Consider the following 19641-nt stretch of genomic DNA (forward strand, 5'->3'; position numbering starts at 1 on the left):
CAGATTTGTTTCAAAAAACAAAAAAAAACAGTATATCTATGTCCTCTGTGACATCATCTAAGCTTTGAGGACGTAACTGTAGATCTTGTAGCTGAAGCACAGCTGTGCATGTTTGGGCACTGCTCCTGTGCACACCTCCGGCAGTAAGGCCTAGTGCACACCAGAGCGGTTCGGCTGCAGTTTGCGATCCGCTTGCGGGTGCGGATCTGCTAGGGTAATGTATTTCAATGGGCTGGTGCACACCAGAGCGGGAGGCGTTTTGCAGAAACGCATACTCCCGGGCTGCTGCAGATTTTGGATTTCTGAAGCGTTTCTGCCTCAATGTTAAGTATAGGAAAAACGCAAACCGCTCTGAAAAACGGCACTTCAGAGCGGTTTGCCAGGCGTTTTTTGTTACAGTAGCTGTTCAGTAACAGCTTTACTGTAACAATACATAAAATCTGAAACGCTGCAGAAAAATAAGAAAAAGCGTTTCAAAATCTGCTAGCATTTTGCGGATCTGCTAGCGGTTTTTGGTGTGCACTAGGCCTATCTGCTGCAGCAATTATTGCTGAAAGGGAATATATGTTCCCTGAGCCAATAAGATACCATTAAAAATACGTTCGTTTTTCAGCTCAATCAAATATCCTCACCATAAATGATGACAGGAATATAATCTAAGTTTTGTAATAAACAGTAGAAATAGCTAAACAAAATTTGTGTTTTTTATCTACAGCAGTTTTTTTTTTTTTTTTTAAATGATTAAACTGGAATTAGTAAAACTGTGAAATAATATGTTTATCTATTTGCAAAAAAAAAAAAAGTGTTCTAGAGAAAAATGCTATCCAATGAAAGTCTAGTTTGTCTTGAAAAAAAAAAATCAAAACACACACACTTCATTTAGGTGTCATAAGTAAATGAGATGCACATTCCTCTGAGTTGATGCAAATGTATGCAACTTTTTATGCAAATATATGCTGTTTGAAAATGGACCAAACAATTTAAACCCAGGCTTAAATTGATTGGTCCATTTTCAAGCTACATATGTTTGCATAAAAATTTGCATAAACTCAGAAGAATTCGCATCTCTGATCATCCCTAGTCATAAGTAGGGATAAAGTTATTACTGATTAAATAGGGGCACAGATAAAATGTCAAAACTGCTCTGGTCCATAAGTGAGAAAGAAGGTGTAGATGTTAAGCGGTTAGGCTCTTAAAGAGAAACTCCAACCTAGAATTGAACTTTATCCCAATCAGTAGCTGATGCCCCCTTTTACATGAGAAATATAATGATTTTCACAAACAGACCATCAGGGGGCACTGTGTGACTGATTTTGTGCTGAAACCCCTCCCACAAGAAGCTCTGAATACCGCGGTACTCTGGGCTAACTGCCACAATGTAACAAGGTTCACAGACAGGAAATAGCTGTTTACAGCTGTCTCTAACAGCCAAAACAGCTAGGAGCAGCTACATAACCTGCCCACAGTAAAAATGTCACCATGTGATAAATGTCAGAATGTGAATCTGGGAGAGGAAAGATTTTACAATGAGCAAACACTGACTAAATCATTTATACATAATTATGGTAAAAAATGAAGCACTTTTTTTTACTACATTATTTTCACTGGAGTTCCTCTTTAAACTAACCGCATGTGCTAGCGCATTACTGACTGCAGTAGTGTGTTCAATCTGTGATTTCTACAGAATGTAGGGACTGATGCCAAAGGTTCCAAAGCAGAAAGCTGCATAACAGGTAGGCACTACTCAAGAGAAGAGGAACACATTTTCTATTGTGGATACGTCTCAAAACCATTCTGATAAGTGCACAATGCTAACTGCTAAAGGTGATACAAACATACAAGGGTGGACAGTGGTGCTGGTACAGCCTCATTATCTGGGGAAAGGCCGTCTCTTAGGTGCAGGATGAGCTCCTAAGCATATTTGCCCAGAATAAGTTGAATCAAATGGACAAGCAAGGAGCAGATAGAGGCTCCTGCTACCGAATATCTCCACAGGAAGAAAAGAACAGCAACCGGACCAGTTATTATGACATGACCAATCCATCTATCCCCAGAGAGGTTTCGACACTTCCAGTTTTTTTTATTCTGGTCCTCTTCAAAGCCTACCTCAGTGCACAAACTAAAAGTCTGTTAAGGGCCAGCGCACAGCAAAAACCGCTAGCAGTTCTGCAAAACGCTAGAGGTTTTTGAAGCAGATTTCAGAGCGATTCTAGTCATGTTTAGAGAGGTTTTCTAAACATGCCTAGCGTTTTTTGAAGCGTTTTTGTGTAGCAGATTACAAATATTGTTACAGTAGAGCTGTAGACTGTGAAGACTGCTGAAGCATTTCAGTTTTTGCCCAGCGCTCCCCTTTAAAGGAGAAAAAAATGCTTTGGATACTGAAGGTGCGGATTACAACTATTCTGCTGCATCTGCCATCTAAGTAAATTTACCTTACTTTCTATCCTGACAGGAAGCAGGAAAATCTCGTATTTATTGCTGTTTCTGTAACTATTGAGGACATTTTTCACAGAAAGGGTAATAGTTAAAGAGACACAGGTCATATTTACCTCCTGTGTAGTCTACTCCTCAATCTCTTTCTCCTCTCTTGCGTCCCATTTGTCCACCATCATCAATGGAATTCTCCGTCCTCCATTTAAAAAAATGGCCATTACCCCATAACAGCTTCCTGGTCAGCACACTGTTAAACTGTAATATCACCCACTTGAGCCATGGAGAAACATGGACATTACCTTGCACATTCAGTTGTAACTGACAGCTGCCGATGCATAATCGATAGCAACTGGTATATTTCAGTTCTGACAAAATATTGTCAGAACTGGAAGGGATCACTGTAAGAAGAGAACGGTGTGCTTCTGAGAGGAACTGATGGGGAGGTATGATATATTTAATTGCAGCTACATCATGTGTTTATTTTAAATAATTTTACTCGCTACAGGTTCCCTTTAAACCTCTCTGAAGTTGTCATCCCTCATTTCCTGTTCCTGGGACCACACAGCTTTTTATTACAGCCTAGGAAGTCGATGAGGGTCCTGCGAATAGGAAGCACACACAAAAACCTCCCCGGGGAGGGGGGAGGGGGGGGGTGTACTCACCTCGGGTGGGGGAAGCCTCCGGATCCTATTGAGGCTTCCCCAGTCCTCCTCGGTCCCACGGCGGCAGCAATGTAAATATTAACCTCCGTGGCTCCAGCGCAGGCGCAGTATTCGCTCTTCCCACGGAGATAGGCGGAAATAACCGATCTCCATCGGGCTGATCTACTGCGCAGGCGCAAGTCTCCGCTGGAGCCTGGAAAGGTAAATATTGAACAGGCTGTCGCGTCTGTCGGGCCGGCTGTTCGGAGGGCTGCAGTGAGACTCCCGTGGGACTGAGGATCCGGAGGCTTCTCCCACCCGAGCTGAGTACCCCCCAGGGGATGTTTTTATTCTTACAGTGTCTCTTTAAGACGCTGGTAACTACAGTGAGGGAACTCAGGGCTCTAAAATTAGAATGACCTCTAAGCACCCCTAAAGTTGCCCATACATCAGGCGATCTGACCATGAGACAGATCTCTTTCTGCTCGATGATAAATCTGAGCATAAACCGATTTCCAAATAGATTTCAGCAAGAGCAAGTGATGCATTCTCTGCCGTTCACATGTCCCCCCCCCCCCCCCCCCCCCATGAGCGCCACCACTTGGGGCATGCAGTGTGCGACGTCGCACACGCCTGGTGCCACAAGGGGGTGACATCAGAGAAGGCTGGGAGTCGAGTCAGCGGGACAGGTGAGCGTTTACACTGCACACAGGCACCGAGACAACATTTTACACTTGGGGGAAAGCGGCCGGGGGTCCATTGCAAGTTGGTCACTGCAATATTGCACAGAGTTATGGCCATGCACCTGATCATCCACATCAGACAGATTTTCCAGCATGTCTGATCAAGGCTTTCTACAGATTTTGGCCCAAAATGTTGCTGCGTCTGATTATTTTCATCACATTTAAAAGTGTTATCGATTCGATGGTCAATCGGGCTGCAAAATATACGGCCACCTTAAAGAAAACCTAAACTGAAAGTTAAAAGTCAAAATAAGTATACAGAGGTCATACTTGCCTCCCGTGTGGACTACTCAATGTCTTTCTCCTCTCCTGTGTCCTGTTTGCCCACTGTGATCAATGTCATTCTCCATCTTAGATTTTGAAAATGGCCATTACCCCAGAACACCTTCCTGGTCAGCACACTGTTAAACTGTAATATCGCCCACTTGAGCCTCAGGGAAACATGGACATTACCTTACTCATCAGTTGTCTTTTCAGTTATAACTGACAGCAACTGATATATAACTGACATATTTCAGTTCTGACAAAATCTTGTCAGAAATGGAAGGAATCGCTGGTAGAAAAAAAAAACGGTGAGCTTCTGAGAGGGACGGTGAGGTAAGTATGTAATATTCATTGGCTGGTACATCATGTGTTTATTTTTCAAATAATGTTACTCGGTTCATGTTCCCTTTAACTCTTGCGCTTTCGTAGCGAGTAGGCCCACAGACCATAGCGGGCTGCTACTTGTAGTTTATCAGTCTGAAGCAAAGCCTCTGCATTCTTCCAGAGCAAGTGTTTCAGATGTACGCAGGAACCCTGCCACTTGGAGAATCGCAAGCTATAAAAAGGAGAGAAAAAAAACCCCTCCAGCCTTCTGGTGAAAAAAAAAAATACACAACTACAGTAATAATAGAGTTGAAAAGAAAAAGAGGAAAAAAGTATATTCTAATTATCCAAAGTAAACAGAAGCTGGACGGAGGGAAAGCTCTGCCATTCATATTAAAATGGGGGGCGCCACTTTTAATCAATGCGGTTCCTCCCCGGGCACAATGCCTGGCCGCACTAAACTCGGTCAACTGTTGCTCTTGCTTATATATTCATACCAGTTTAATAGCGATGCCGAAAAAAAAAAAACTCCACCAATTGGCTTTCTATACGCTGCCGATTCTCACACATAATGCACTTTGTGAATAATAAAAAAAAAAAGAAAGAAAAAAAATCAACACATGATATGAAAGGCTTTTTTTCCCCCTTTCTTTGGGTCTTTTCTCCTTTTCACAGCATTGGGTTTTTTTTTTCTCCTCTCTCCCTCTCCTATGTCTGTTTGTAGTAATCTGCCTTTACTTTTTCATTGCTACAGAACAAACAAGGGGGGAGAGTGCTATCAAAAGGGGCTCAGTGTGTAATGGCTCCTCTAGAATTAATTTAGCTCCTCTAAATCCATTGAGCGCCTGGGTCCCCCCCCTCCCCTTCTCGCTCTCCTGTTCTGCTCACTCTTCTCAAATCATTTCAAGATGAGTTCAGCCCACAGCCTTTGTAATCCCGGCAAAAGCACTTAAAGTGCTCAGTAGGTGTTCATCACGACCATCTGGTCAAAAGCAAAACAAGCTGCTGATTCCCTCTTTGAATGGAATGAAGCAAGTGTGAATTAGCCTCTTCAATTAGCACGATTACAACCTGTCAAGTACATATTGTTAAGCGGGATTATTACAGTACTGGTCAGTGCAATTATTCTGCAGGCGGGTTTCCCCCCCCCCCCCCCCCGTACACCCTTCGTTGGTTCGGTCAATCATAACTGGATATGTTTCCCTTTAAAGATTGGTGTCAGTTTAAGAATGTGGAAGTTATCAATGGAATGGCAAGAGTACTCTCTGAAGGCCGTTGTATGAAGTTTTTGTCATCTTCGGTGCAGAGGCGGTTTAACACGGGTTAAACACTGACACATTCCAATGGTGACGTGCCATATAACGCAACAACGGGCCCTACTGTATGGCTAAACAGCAGATGTAATCAAAGGAGGGGGGTATTACAGTACAGTCTCTGATTATAAGAAAAAATAATACTATCTTATTCAGAAACATGGTTTTTAAAACCTGTTTTATCAAAATACCATTTTCAAATGACATTAAAGCTACAAATAAAGATATTTAAAATAAAATCAGGTTTAAAAATTGCAGCGCAAAAAAAAAAATAATTCAGGAAATACATTTTCTAACTGTAAAATAGTAAAAATCTCTTTAAAAAAAGATCCTCAAATAGTAAAAGGTCTAGGTTTTTCTTTTCTGGCAGATCTCCATAAGACTAATTTAATAAAATCATTTTGAATATTGACAAAACGTAACTTACGCACATTGCTTCCCTAGTAGTTAACAGTAAACAGAAACTATGATATACTACAAAAAAAGTAAAAAAAAATACAATAAAATACATTTAAAAAAGGATCTTTGGCTGCTGATTTTATTTTAGAACTGTAAAATATACCGTTAACGAGCCAAAGTAATATTTAAAAAAACTGTTCTGCTATTGATACTTAAGCCTAATATTTCTTATTTTATTTAACTACAACACATTTATTAGTGTTCAAAATAGCTCTATAAAATAAAGAGATATTAACTGCCAAGCCAGACGATTTGATGGAATGGAAGCGAAGGTTCCGTTAGTACTTCAAACACGTAAGGAGAAGATTGCTTTCAATTTTTTTTAATTCTTTAAGGAAATCGTATTATTAATTATTGCACGTTAGTGTCCAGTTTAAAGGCTGGAATTTTCAGAGCCCTCCTGCCATGGTTTAAACCTAACTTTACATGAATCAGAAAACAGGCTAAAGTGGTTAAAAGAAAAATCATACTCAAAAATATAAGAATATTAAGTGGCTCGTTTAATTGACAGATTATGTTAATCAGTTTCCCATGACACCTTCCTACCCCCTTGATTGAGATTAAACATATAAATAAATCAATGTAATTAATGTGAATTACTTTGATGTGAAAATTAAGAATATAACTAATAAAAGACATTTGTTAAGTATTAAATAAGGACGGGAAAGTTCTGGTATATTTCAGCCAGCTAACAATCGAATTTAAAGTTGATTATATAGTGGCACCAATGAGACATAAAAATAAAAATCAGTTTCAGTTCTTGCCACATGTCTACATTTTTAATTCAGATAGGCATTTTTTTTTTCAAAGTTATTTTTCTTAGTCTCAGTCCTTCACCTCACCTCACTGTAAATAAATATACGGTTAATATACGGTTAAGAATTGCAACTTAATATGACAGTACTTCTGGCAGACCTGTACTTCTGTACCTAATAGATACTTCAGTGGTCCAGGCCAGTATTTAATGCTGAATGGGCATTACATCATATGATCACTTTTCCCCAGAAATAGAACCTATGGTCGACTGACTACTTTTCCAGTAGGGTTCTAAAAGGTAATTACATTTACAATTGTAGATGTTCCAAAAAGTATTGTCAAGAAGTTTGGAATCAGGATGATACCATTTATTGGCTAACTTAGAGATTAATAAAAAGTAGGATTCCGGCTAATTATAAGCCTTCATCGGACTTGGTTCCTGCATACACTGACAGGTTCGATGAAGGCTTATTAGCCGAAAGCTTACATTTTATTTATCTCTAAGTTAGCCAATAAATGGCATCATCATTCAAAACTCCTTGCTTTTAGGCTACTTACACACCAGGACGTTGCGTTTAGGGGACGTTATAAGGCACATAATGTGCCCCTAACGCAACGCCTGGTGGTGTTGGAGCAGGACGCTACCAAGAGCCGCGTTACAAAATACTACCCCCAAAAATTGTAGTTCTGTAAATCCCTCCAATAACTCTCAATGAAGACATATTCTGGATATTTTCTACAGTTGTATTTGTAAAAAGTTTTTTTACGCTTATTTGCTTTGCACATTTACAGTGTTCAGCACTAAGGACACATTATGGCCTCAATTCACTAAGATCATGCTGGATATAATAAGGCAAGAGAAAACTTACCTCCACACAGTGAGAGTTAACTTATCTCTTCATTCCTTAGGCCTCTTTCATAGTGGGAGGTTGCATTTGATGCGACGTTAAAGTCGCACAACGTGCCCTTAACGCAGCGCATGTAGGTTATAAAATTGAGCATTATTTTGCATAGCGTTGTGTCTCTTGGTGCGCTGCTTTCGTTGCATACTGATGGAACGAAAACGGTGCATGCGTTACATTTAAAAAAAAAAAACATTACAGAGCATGTGCGACACACAACGCAGCAAATGTATTGGTAAACGCACAGCATGCAGCACTTGCTAAATATTGCTACACGTTACACACAACGTAACGTGTGCACTGTGAATGTCGCACAGACTTTGCATTGCTGTGCGTTAGTCTGCGTTGGAACATTTTCTAATGTGCGACTTTAACGTCCCACTGTGAAAGAGGACTTAAGTTACCTCCTCTGTAGTTATTTTCACAATCAGTTAATTAACAGCATGTCTTTAACTTTAGAATTCCGTAGTTATTTTAAGGATTGAAGAGTTAACTTAAAGGTTTTCTGAATACTACATCACCATGGTGATGACTCTAGAAATGTTATTAAAGACAGGAGATAAGCTTAGTAAATTGAGGCCTAGATTAGGAAATATTTCTATTATTCACCACTACACAAAACATTTTATTTACTGGTGCGCCACCTCCTGGTTTGCCTGGTACAGCATTTTAGAGCAGAAATGGTCTTGTTTTAGTGCTGCAGGAAAAATAAAAGTCTCTGTCAAATCCAAACTACCTGAAGTGGTGATCAACTTCTATACAACAAACACTGAAATTCCAAGTCTACGAATAGATTACTTTCATATTATAATGTAAACCAACATAAAGAGCTTCCAAAAGGGAACTCAACCAAGGTGGTAAAAAATGAAAGTGATATGGAGGCTGCCATATTTCCTTTTAAAGGACCACTATTGAGAAAAAATGTAAAATACATGTAAAAATATACAAATAAGAAGTACATTTCTTCCATCGTAAAACTAACCTTAAAGAGAACCCGAGGTGTGTTTAAAGAATGTTATCTGCATACAGAGGCTGGATCTGCCTATACAGCCCAGCCTCTGTTGCTATCCCAAACCCCCCTAAGGTCCCCCTGCACTCTGCAATCCCTCATAAATCACAGCCATGCTGTGAGGCTGTGTTTACATCTGTAGTGTCAGTCTCAGCTGCTCCCCCGCCTCCTGCATAGCTCCGGTCCCTGCCCCCGTCCCTTCCCTCCAATCAGCAGGGAGGGAAGGGATGCAGGCGGGGACTGGAGTTCTGCAGGAGGCGGGGAGAGCAGCAGACTGACACTATAGAGATAAACACAGCCAGCTCTGACAAGCTGTTTGTCAGCAGCGTGGCTGGGATTTATGAGGGATTGCAGAGTGCAGGGGGACCTTAGGGGGGTTTGGAATAGCAACAGAGGCTGGGCTGTATAGGCAGATCCAGCCTCTGTATGCAGATAATATTCTTCAAACCCACCTCGGGTTCTCTTTAAAATACTTTCTTTTCTCCTATGTTGCTGTCACTTACAGTAGGTGGTAGAAATCTGACAGAACGGACAGGTTTTGGGCTAGTCCATCTCTTCATGGGGGATTCTCAGCATGGCCTTTATTCTTTATAAAAAAAAATCTACCCTGAAAAGGATCCATACAAAAATGCTGGCCAGCTTCCCTGCTCGCTTCACACTTTTTTTGGCAGTTGGATAGAGCAACTGCCATTTGCTAAGTGCTTTTGAAGATAAAGAAACCCCCGAGAATCCCCCATGAAGAGATGAGCTATTCCAAATCCTGTCGGTTCTGTCAGATTTTTACTACCTACTGTAAGTAACAGCAACATAGGAGAAAAGTAATTTATGGATCATTTTACTCTTTAAGAAATGCACTTCTTATTTGAATCTGTTTACATGCATTTTAAATTTGACAATAATGGTCCTTTAAGCAATACCAGTTGCCTGGCTGTCCTGCTGATCCTCTGCCTCTAATTCTTTTAGCCATAGACCCTGAACAAGCATGCAGCAGATCAGGGGTTTCTGACATTATTGTCAGATCTGACAAGATTAGCTGCATGCTTGTTTCTGGTGTTATTCAGACAGTACTGCAGCCAAATAGATCAGCAGGGCTGCCAGGTAACTAGTATTGTTTATGAGGAAATAAATATGGCAGCCTCCATATTATTCTCACTACAGTTTGTCCTTTAAAAGGTCTGACTCCCAGAAGCACTGAGGCAGCTTGAAGTCATGTAACATGCCAACTATGCATGCAGAATCAGGAACAATAGACAGTTACTTCCATATGCTGTGTAAACCATAGCTATCTCAAACACTAGGAGCAAAACCAACATGGCCACCACCAGCCTCAAAATGTCACAAAAGCAATCAGATTATTTAGTGTGTTTCTGGCCTCACCAGAGGTTATTTCATAAGCAGCTGGGTTTCTTTTATATAGATCATGCTAAAGGTGGCCACACACGATACAATAAAATGATTCGATTTTACAGTAATTCGATAAAAACGATCGTATCTCTCGAAAAAAAATAACGTTTTTTTTTTCATTTGTATAGATGAGAGCGGCTGGGCACATCCAGTTAAAAAAGACCTTTATTTGTTTGAAATTAAAATGTGCACATCCACAGCAACAGTGCGACAGGAGAGAGAGGGGTCAGCATGAGAAGAGGTCGACAGCTGTTTCGCACCCTGCAAATGGGCGCTTCGTCAGGACGAAGCGCCCATTTGCAGGGTGCGAAACAGCTGTCGACCTCTTCTCATGCTGACCCCTCTCTCTCCTGTCGCACTGTTGCTGTGGATGTACACATTTTAATTTCAAACAAATAGAGGTCTTTTTTAACTGGATGTGCCCAGCCGCTCTCATCTATACAAATACTGGCTTGGTGGAACTGTTTTGGTGGGCTTTGAGCACTCCGGAGGAACCTGACACAGGGACCCTGTGCATCTCTTTTTCTCTACATTGGCGGTTTTTTTCATTTGACTGAAAAATCCGATCGGATTTCCCGTTTTTTTCTATTTAAATCGATCCGGAATGCCAGATATTTCTCTTCAATTTCTACTAAAGATTGTATGGTGTGTGTTGGATTGTTAATTTATTAATATACACACCCTAGCAATTTTCTCTAAGTTTCCTATCATTTTTATCATAATTGAGGAACAAAATTGAACAAAGGTGTGTGGTACATTGGTCATATTTTTGAAATGTTACAATCAGTCAGAAAAATTGATTGCAATTCTTAAATTGAACATAGATTTAAAAAATTGTATGGTGTGTGGCCACCTTAACAAGCGAGATTCTTAATAAGGCGTAAAAGATATAAACCAAGTATAACGGTCATAAAAAAAGAAAGAATTACCGGTATACATTCCCTTTACAAACAGAAAACCTGCTGAACTTTTAAAGAACACTCTTAGTTGGACGCTTTCACATCTGCTAAAAGTAAATGACACAATACTATTGAATGTCTTTATAGAGAATGCTAATGCTGCTCTCAAAAGGGTAAAATAATAAATTGTCATGAAAACAAAAATATGTATTTAAAAGTAATTTCAAATGAGAAATGTACTTTTCACTTAAAGTGAACCTCCGGACTAAAAATCGACTCAGCAGCACTGAAAAGGCTTGGTGTTTCTTTAACAGTTTCACAGCATCAGAACTTTGTTTCTCTTATACAAGCCTCATTTTTAGCTGCACAGAAGAAAATTGCCCGGGCTTTTTTCCCCTGATGCTGTGCAAAGCATGATGGGATTTCTGATTTTGTTCTTCTCGTTCTGCTGTTTTGGTGCAATTTTTTTTTTTACATTTTGAATTTGACATTTGAAGCCTAGCGTGTGCAGCTGGGAGGGGTAATCAGGACACAGGACAGTTGGAACTGTGTCTCCTGCTCCTTGTCACCTCCTTTCAACCAAAAAGATGGCTGCCCCCATGACAAAGATGGCAGCCCCCATGAATCACAAACATTTGCCTGTTCTTTTAAAACAGGGTGGGTAAGAGATTATATTACCTTTCAATTCTAATTAACATAACTAATGTAACTTGATGACAGTATGTTTGTTTAGGCTGAAGTTCCCCTTTAAGGTGATTTCTGATACCAGCAACTCATTTGTAACATTAGTCCCAATAAAAATCACATAAAAAAAATGAAAGGAGATACTTAAACAAAACTGATTTAAACACCAAAATGATATACTACATTGTTCATATTTCAGCTGAAAGACTCCTTTTGTACATGTTTTAAACAAGATTTCTTTGTATTATGCGATGCCGTAAGCGAGACCTCAATTCCGCATTAAAATAAAGAGAAAACAAACTCGCATGCAGAGAGATCATATGGAAATGAAAGGGTTTAAAAAGCAATTTCTTGCAGACGGAACGAATAATGATGGTTATATTTGTTTCGTTGTATTTCCCCCATGTATATTTTACTATCCAAACACATCGCTGCCCGGAGACAGTTGCAGAGAACGGCAGGAAGTGATCGGGTAGTTGATGGAATATTAATTTCGCCGTTTAATAATTGATGTAGTCATTTTGAATCTTTCTGCATAGAACAGGCCGTGTGAGTAGATTGCATTAACACTGCTTAAACATTTCTACTTGTCAGAATGGCCAACTCCATTTTGGATATATTTGCAGTTATTTCCCCTCTCGAAACAGTAATAATGGCAAAATAAATATGTGCCGCTATTTTATAATCACTAAATATTAATGAATATTTTATATCTTTTTAAATCTCATTGTTTAATTTAAAAGGGTGAAATTAAGTCTCCTTCCAGCAATGTGCCAATTATCTCCAGATCAAACAATAACCCGGCCATTATACTGGGTTCTGTTTATATTTCAGAAGCTAATTTGCGGCAGTAAAGCAGTTGGCTGGATTGGTAAAGTGAGGAGTGACGTCAAAGGCTGCCCTCTTGTGGATAAAAGCAGTGCTACGCATTTATAAAAAAAAAAAAAAGAGGTCTATCAAAGAATTAAAATAAGAGAGGTTTACAGATAAGTTCTGAATTATTTATACACACTGGCCTCAATTCACGGAGCATTATCAAACGTTTATCAAACACTTTATCAAACGTTTGATAATTTACCACATGGGTAAAATCTCATTTTGAATTCACTAAGGTGTTATATATTTGTTGAACGTTTTATCGGTAAAACATTCGATAAATATATAACACCTAAGTGAATTTAAAATGAGATTTTACCCATGAGGTAAATTATCAAACGTTTGATAAAATGTTTGATAAACATTTGATAATGCTCCGTGAATTGAGGCCATTGATTAAAAATGAGGGAGGTAGTTGTGACATTATCATTATAATTAAAGACTCACATGCGTTTCTTCCAGTATAAGAAGAGATCAGGAAAAATCCCTGGTAAACAGATATCTGCAACAAAATCTAAGATAAAGACTATTGTTTTCAATCACCCTGAGTGGGCCGATGGACACCTGCTTGTAGGAAAGAGGTCATTTTTTTTTTCTTGCTGACCATCATTAACTGACCGATATTCTTTGTGATGCCGATGAGGAGTGTTAAGCGAATCATGCACAAAGGGCGCAGGAGCCCTTATGGAAAAAACAGTGCCTATTCTAAAAGCCGCAATTAGCGGAAAATACCGGAAATTTGGGAGGCTGGCAGTGGCCACTATCAGGTATCTGTGAGCGCCTAACTAAATGTACTGTTTTTGCAGAAAATCACAGCTTTTGTAATGCGGCAAAAAAGGGATCACCAGGGAGGGGATGGCTTAGATTTAGGCACCACTGGGGGGGGGTCCTTAGGTTTTAAGCAAGACCAAATGAGGGGGGGGGGGGGCGCTTATGGTTAGGTACCAAGGGGGGAGGTCTTAGGGTTAGGTGCCACCAGGGGGTGGGAGGGGGGGGGAAGGGGTCTTAGAGTTACGTACCGGTAGAGGAAGGCTTCTGTGCAAAAGTAGGGTTAGGTTTAGCGATAGTATAACTACTGATATTTTACTATCTGAATCCAGCAATAAAATATCGCTAATTTTATCAATATTCTACTGGTGTCAATCCTATGCACCCTTCTCTCCATCCTCCTTTTGCAGAAATTACAGCCTCTAAACGCTTCCTGAAGGTTCCAATGAGAGTATAGATTCTGGTTGAAGGTATTTTGGACCATTCCTTTTTAGTTCAATCAGGTCTAATGGCTTCCGAGCATGGACAGCTCTCTAACTCACACCACAGATTTTCAATTATATTCAGGTCTGGGGACTGAGATTGCCATTCCAGAACGTTGTAGTTGCTCCTCTGCATGAATGCCTTGAATGCATTAGTGGATTTTGAGCAGTGTTTAGGGTAGTTTTCTTCAAAAATCCAGCCCCGGCGCGGCTTCAGCTTTGTAACTGATTCCCGGACATTGGTCTCCAGAATCTGCTAATACTGTGTGGAATCCATGCGTCCCTCAATTTTGACAAGATTCCCAGTCCCTACGCTGGCCACACAGCCCCAAAGCATGATGGAACCACCACCATATTTTACTGTAGGTAGCAGGTGTTTTTCTTGGAATGCTGTGTTCTTTTTCCTCCATGCATAACACCCCTTGTTATGCACAAATAACTCAATTTTGGTTTCATCAGTCCACAGCACCTTGTTCCAAAATCAAGCTGGCTTGTCCAAATGTGCTTTAGCATACCTCAAGTGGCTCTGTTCGTGCTGTGGGCGGAGAAAAGGCTTCCTCTGCATCACTCGCGCATACAGCATCTCCTTGTGTAAAGTGCGCTGAATAGTTGAACAATGCACAGTGACTCCACCTGCAGCAATATGATATTGTAGGTCTTTGGTGCTGCTCTGTGGGTTGACTGTTCTCACCATTCGTCTGTTCTGTCTATCCGAGATTTTTCTTGGTCTGCCACTTTGAGCCTTAACTTGAACTGAGCCTGTGGTCTTCCATTTCCTCAATATGTTCCTAACTGTGGAAACAAACAGCTGAAATCTCTGAGACAGGTTTCTGTATCCTTCCCCTAAACCATGATGGTGAACAATCTTTGTCTTCAGGTCATTTGAGAGTTGTTTTGAGACCCCCATGTTGCTACTCTTCAGAGAAAATTGAAAGAGGAGGGAAACTTACAAATGACCCCCTTGAATACTCTTTCTCATAATTAGACTCACCTGTGTATGTTGGTCAGGGGTCACTGAGCTTACCAAGCCAATTTCAGTTCCAATAATTAGTTCGTGAAGCTCGCCGACCCGCCAGAGGGTTGGAGTATCTGCATGTGCAGACGTCTGCAGCCACTTCATCGGGCGCATACTGCGCCTGCGCAGACTGGAAAGGTGCAGTACGTACCAGGTGATGTGGCTGTGTGCACCCCAACATGCAAAAGTGCCGACCCGACAGAAGCATATACCTTTTCTAAATATTTTTTATTTTTAACTTTGTTACAGAGTATGTTACAGAGTAATTAAAATGTCTAGTCAGTTTCTGCAACAGAAGTACTTCAAGCGGATCTGAGATGGAAAAACTAACTTTAACAAGTAACTTGTCTATATAGCTTATCTAAAGTTTAGATAGTTTACACAGCAAATCTAGCTGCAAACAATTTGAACAGTTTATGATTATTTATTCCTTTGATACAATGAGAGCAGCCATGTTCTGTTTGTCACATTACGCACAGGCAAGCTGAGAGCATCTCCAGCATTCAGCCTGTGAAAACTTCACTCCTCTCTCCTCCTCCCCTCTGCCTCTGAAATCTCTGTCTGGTAACCTCCTCCTCCTGCCCAGACTGAGCTCCCATAAGCCCTTGCTACTAAGGCTGAAAGTGCAAAGGCACTGGAGAAGTTGTGGGCGAGGATTGTTTCGTTTATATGGAATTAAAGAGTATTAAAACAAAAAAAAAACAAGCATTTGGCTTGAAGAATGCCCTATAAACTATATGAAAGGAACACAATTATGCAATGAGTAAAAGTTTATCTCGGATCCACTTTAAAGCTCCAGTTCATGTGTATATGCATTTACTTTAATTATACATTAAGGGGGGGAAAGGTTTAAGCAAAATACATTGCACCAATAGGATATTAGGAGAAGCAGATGATCTATTGTTTGGTGCAGGAGGTACAGTATTTTTCTGCATGTAAGACGCACTTTCTGGAGATAAAAAGTCACTGTGTCTTGTATGCAAAATTCAGGGAGTTACGAGTGCCCACTGATTCGAACCGCTGACATGTCGGGGCTTCCTTCATTGTCCCTGTGTGTCCTCCACTCCCCCTGAATAAATGCAAGCAGTGGCAGCATGGCTCACCTAATCCACCGGAGACCGCAGCAATCAGACACTTCTCTCCCTCACTGCTCCCCTTGTGCCAGCTTCTGCTGATAAGAAAAAGGTGGGCAGCAGAGCAGGACACAAAGGGGAGTGCAGGAAGACACAAGCGGGGCAGAAGGGGACACAAGGGGACACAGGAAGGACAAGGGAGAGAACATCTACAAGATGCTCCTGGACCATGGACGAACCAGGTTTAGTATATTTTTTTTACCTGGTTTTTACCTCTCTAAACCTAGGTGCGTCTTAAAGTCCAGAGGGCCTTCAATTCCCCCCAAAAAATACAGTAATTTGAATCCCATAAAAAGCAAAAATAAAGCAAAGCAAACAATAGGGGTTCAGATATTTTGGTGACCGCTGAAAAGTAATCTGGAAAGACTCTCTGAGAACTGTTGACTCATGCCATGTACACAAGTGTGACCAGGCAATGCTCATGCCATGTACACAAGTGTGACCAGGCAATGCTCATGCCATGTACACAAGTGTAACGAGGCCATGCTCATGCCGTGTACACAAGTGTGACCAGGCAATGCTCATGCCATGTACACAAGTGTGACCAGGCAATGCTCATGCCATGTACACAAGTGTGACCAGGCAATGCTCATGCCATGTACACAAGTGTGACCAGGCAATGCTCATGCCATGTACACAAGTGTAACGAGGCCATGCTCATGCCATGTATACAAGTGTGACCAGGTAATGCTCATGCCATGTACACAAGTGTGACCAGGCCATGCTCATTCCATGTACACAAGTGTGACCAGGCCATGCTCATTCCATGTACACAAGTGTGACCAGGCCATGCTCATTCCATGTACACAAGTGTGACCAAGCCATGCTCATTCCATGTACACAAGTGTGACCAGGCCATGCTCATTCCATGTACACAAGTGTGACCAGGCCATGCTCATTCCATGTACACAAGTGTGACCAGGCTATGCTCATGCCATGTACACAAGTGTGACCAGGCCATGCTCATGCCGTGTACACAAGTGTGACCAGGCCATACTCATGTCATGTACACAAGTGGGACCAGGCCATGCTCATGCCGTGTACACAAGTGTGACCAGGCCATGCTCATGTCATGTGCACATGTGTGACCAGGCCATGCTCATGTCATGTGCACATGTGTGACCAGGCCATGCTCATGCCATGTACACAAGTGGGACCAGGCCATGCTCATGCCGTGTACACAAGAGTGACCAGGTAATGCTCATGTTGTCATGTTGTGCTTCATCCAGCCCCCTCCACACCGATCTCTCGCACGCCATCTTCCTCCGCCTCCTCGCTTGCTCGGTAGACGCCCCATTAGCTTGGCAAGTCGGAGTCAGTCGGCGCAGGCGTAGTTCACCCGCGAGCACATCCCTGTCCCGCTCCCGCGGTTGGGAGCACTCTGTGCCTGCGCAGTACTATAGCACAGACGCAGAGTGCTCCCAGCCACAGGCACACGCGGCTGTGCCGCACATGCGCAGTATGGCCCGACTGGCCAAGCGAACGGAGCTTCTACCGAGCAAGCGAAGACGGCGTGGGAGCAATCGGGTGTGGAGGGGGCTGGAGGAGGTCCCAGGTATGAATAAAACAGACAGATCGCACCTGCGCAGTAGCAGGGAGCTGAACAGGCTCTGCTTTCTCAGAAAAAGCCAAGCCCATTCGGCTCCTTGACAATTCGCAGGTGCGACCTGCCTGTGCAGTGCAGCCGAGCTCCATCGTCAAGCCATTGTAGACAAACTTCGAGGGATCCAGCGCTGGATGCGAGAGGGACGGGAGAAGCCAATGCATTACCCTGAGTCTGAGCAATGTTTGGGTACCGGGAGTCGGAGGTTTCATAAACTGAGCAGTCTCAGCCGGATGATTTTTGTACCGACTGCACAGCCCTAGTAAGTATCCCAATTGGCCACTTGTTTCCTCTCTATGGCCTCAATTCACCAAGATCATGCTGGAGATAATAAGGCAAGAGAAAACTTACCTCCACACAGTAATAGAGTTATCTTATCTCTTCATTCCTTAAGTTACCTCCTCTGTAGTTATTTTACCTCCTCTGTAGTTAATTTACCTCCTCTGTAGTTATTTTCACATGCAGTTAATAAACAGCCTGTCTTTAACTCTGGAGTCATTATAAGGATTGAAGAGTTAACTTAAAGACAGAAGAGTTAACTTTAGGTTTGCCTGAGGTAAAATGTTTCCTGAATACTACATGCCTTATCACCATGGTAACAACTCTAGAAGAGTTATTAAAGACAGGAGATAAGCTTAGTGAATTGAGGCCTATGTTTCCATTCAATGTAGTGAGTGGCCTACCATCTGTGTAAGCAGCAGACAAGTACATTTTGAAACAGACGGGTTTTTTGCAGGACCTGAGGGCCAACTGCACACAACTCCCAACTGTCCCTCTTCTGGAGGGACAGTCCCTCTTTGGGAGCCCTGTCCCTCTTTCCTCCTCATTTGTCCCTCTTTCTGGACTGTGTCCCTCTTTCTATGTAAATATATCTACTAAAAATGTGTTTGATCGACTCTAAACTTTATTACCATCCTTTAAAGTGATATTTTACTAATTTTAAAATGTTGATCTGCACAAAATGAACCAGGAAAGAAAGGCCCAGAGTGGTTTGAATTATGAAACAACATTTTCTTATGAAATCTTTATGGCACCCATGACTAGGGGTGTGGCTTAAACATTAAATTCCACTTTTTATTTAACAATCCCCTTCTACACTATCACCCGATCTAAAACGCAGAAAGCTGTGTTAAACGCCCCAAATCCCCGGGGCAATGTTGGGGGAGCGCTTCCTAGTAGAGGCAGAGCTTTGGGCTGTAGCTCTGCCTCTACTCCCATTAATTGCTGCTGATCACTGCCCCTCTGCCTCTATTCTCGTCAATCGGAGCTGATCACTGCCTCTCCCGGCTCAGTCTTCTTTCACTGAGGGCTGATTGACGCGAATGGAGGCAGAGCTACAGCTCACAACTCTGCCTCCCTGGGCAGCAAAATCCACGACCAGGAAAGTGCCCTGGTGTTTGAGGTGGGGGGGGGGGGTTTAAACATTTTGTTCTGCTGCGGGATAGCAGCGTTTTAGATGGGGTGATAGTGTAGAAAGAAAAAGATGAATTTTAAGAGGCTACAGAGTCTCTTTAAGTGTCCCTCTTTCTCATCTCAAAAAGTTGGGAGGTACGAGCACACGCTATTTGCGCTATACGTTATTTATATTTATTTGAACCGTTATGGATTTGCGTCATTTGGCCAGTAAGGAGCTGGTGGAACTTCTGTGCTGCACCTCCGGGAAAGAAGGAAGCAGAGAAGGGCGAAGCAGAACTCGAGGTGATGAGTGGATACTGTACTTCTGCGCATTGATGGCCATTAATGAGACTGTTGTTTCTGGAGGCCTGGGCTTCACTTACCTCTTGTATCGTGCAGCTCCCGGAGAACTGCAGGCTGTAGTCCCTCTGGACCTCGCGGTGAGTGATGATCAGCATGTAGTTCTGTTTTAATGACTCCTGGTGAGAGCTGGAAGGATGGAAATAGAGACAGCAAGTCAGCGAGGACAAGCAGTGGC

At 41.9% G+C, this 19641-nt stretch overlaps 1 protein-coding gene across 1 annotated transcript in view; it reads right to left on the reverse strand.

Annotated features, from left to right (window-relative positions):
• Positions 1-19641, reverse strand: part of FAF1 (Fas associated factor 1) — a 354104-nt gene that overhangs the window by 196851 nt on the left and 137612 nt on the right. The window contains exon 7 of the mRNA XM_068239060.1: positions 19487-19592. Within this exon, the coding sequence (XP_068095161.1) occupies positions 19487-19592 (106 nt within the window). The remainder of the gene's footprint in view (positions 1-19486; positions 19593-19641) is intronic.

Source organism: Hyperolius riggenbachi, chromosome 6 (genome assembly GCF_040937935.1).
Source record: "Hyperolius riggenbachi isolate aHypRig1 chromosome 6, aHypRig1.pri, whole genome shotgun sequence".
Lineage (NCBI taxonomy): Eukaryota > Metazoa > Chordata > Amphibia > Anura > Hyperoliidae > Hyperolius > Hyperolius riggenbachi.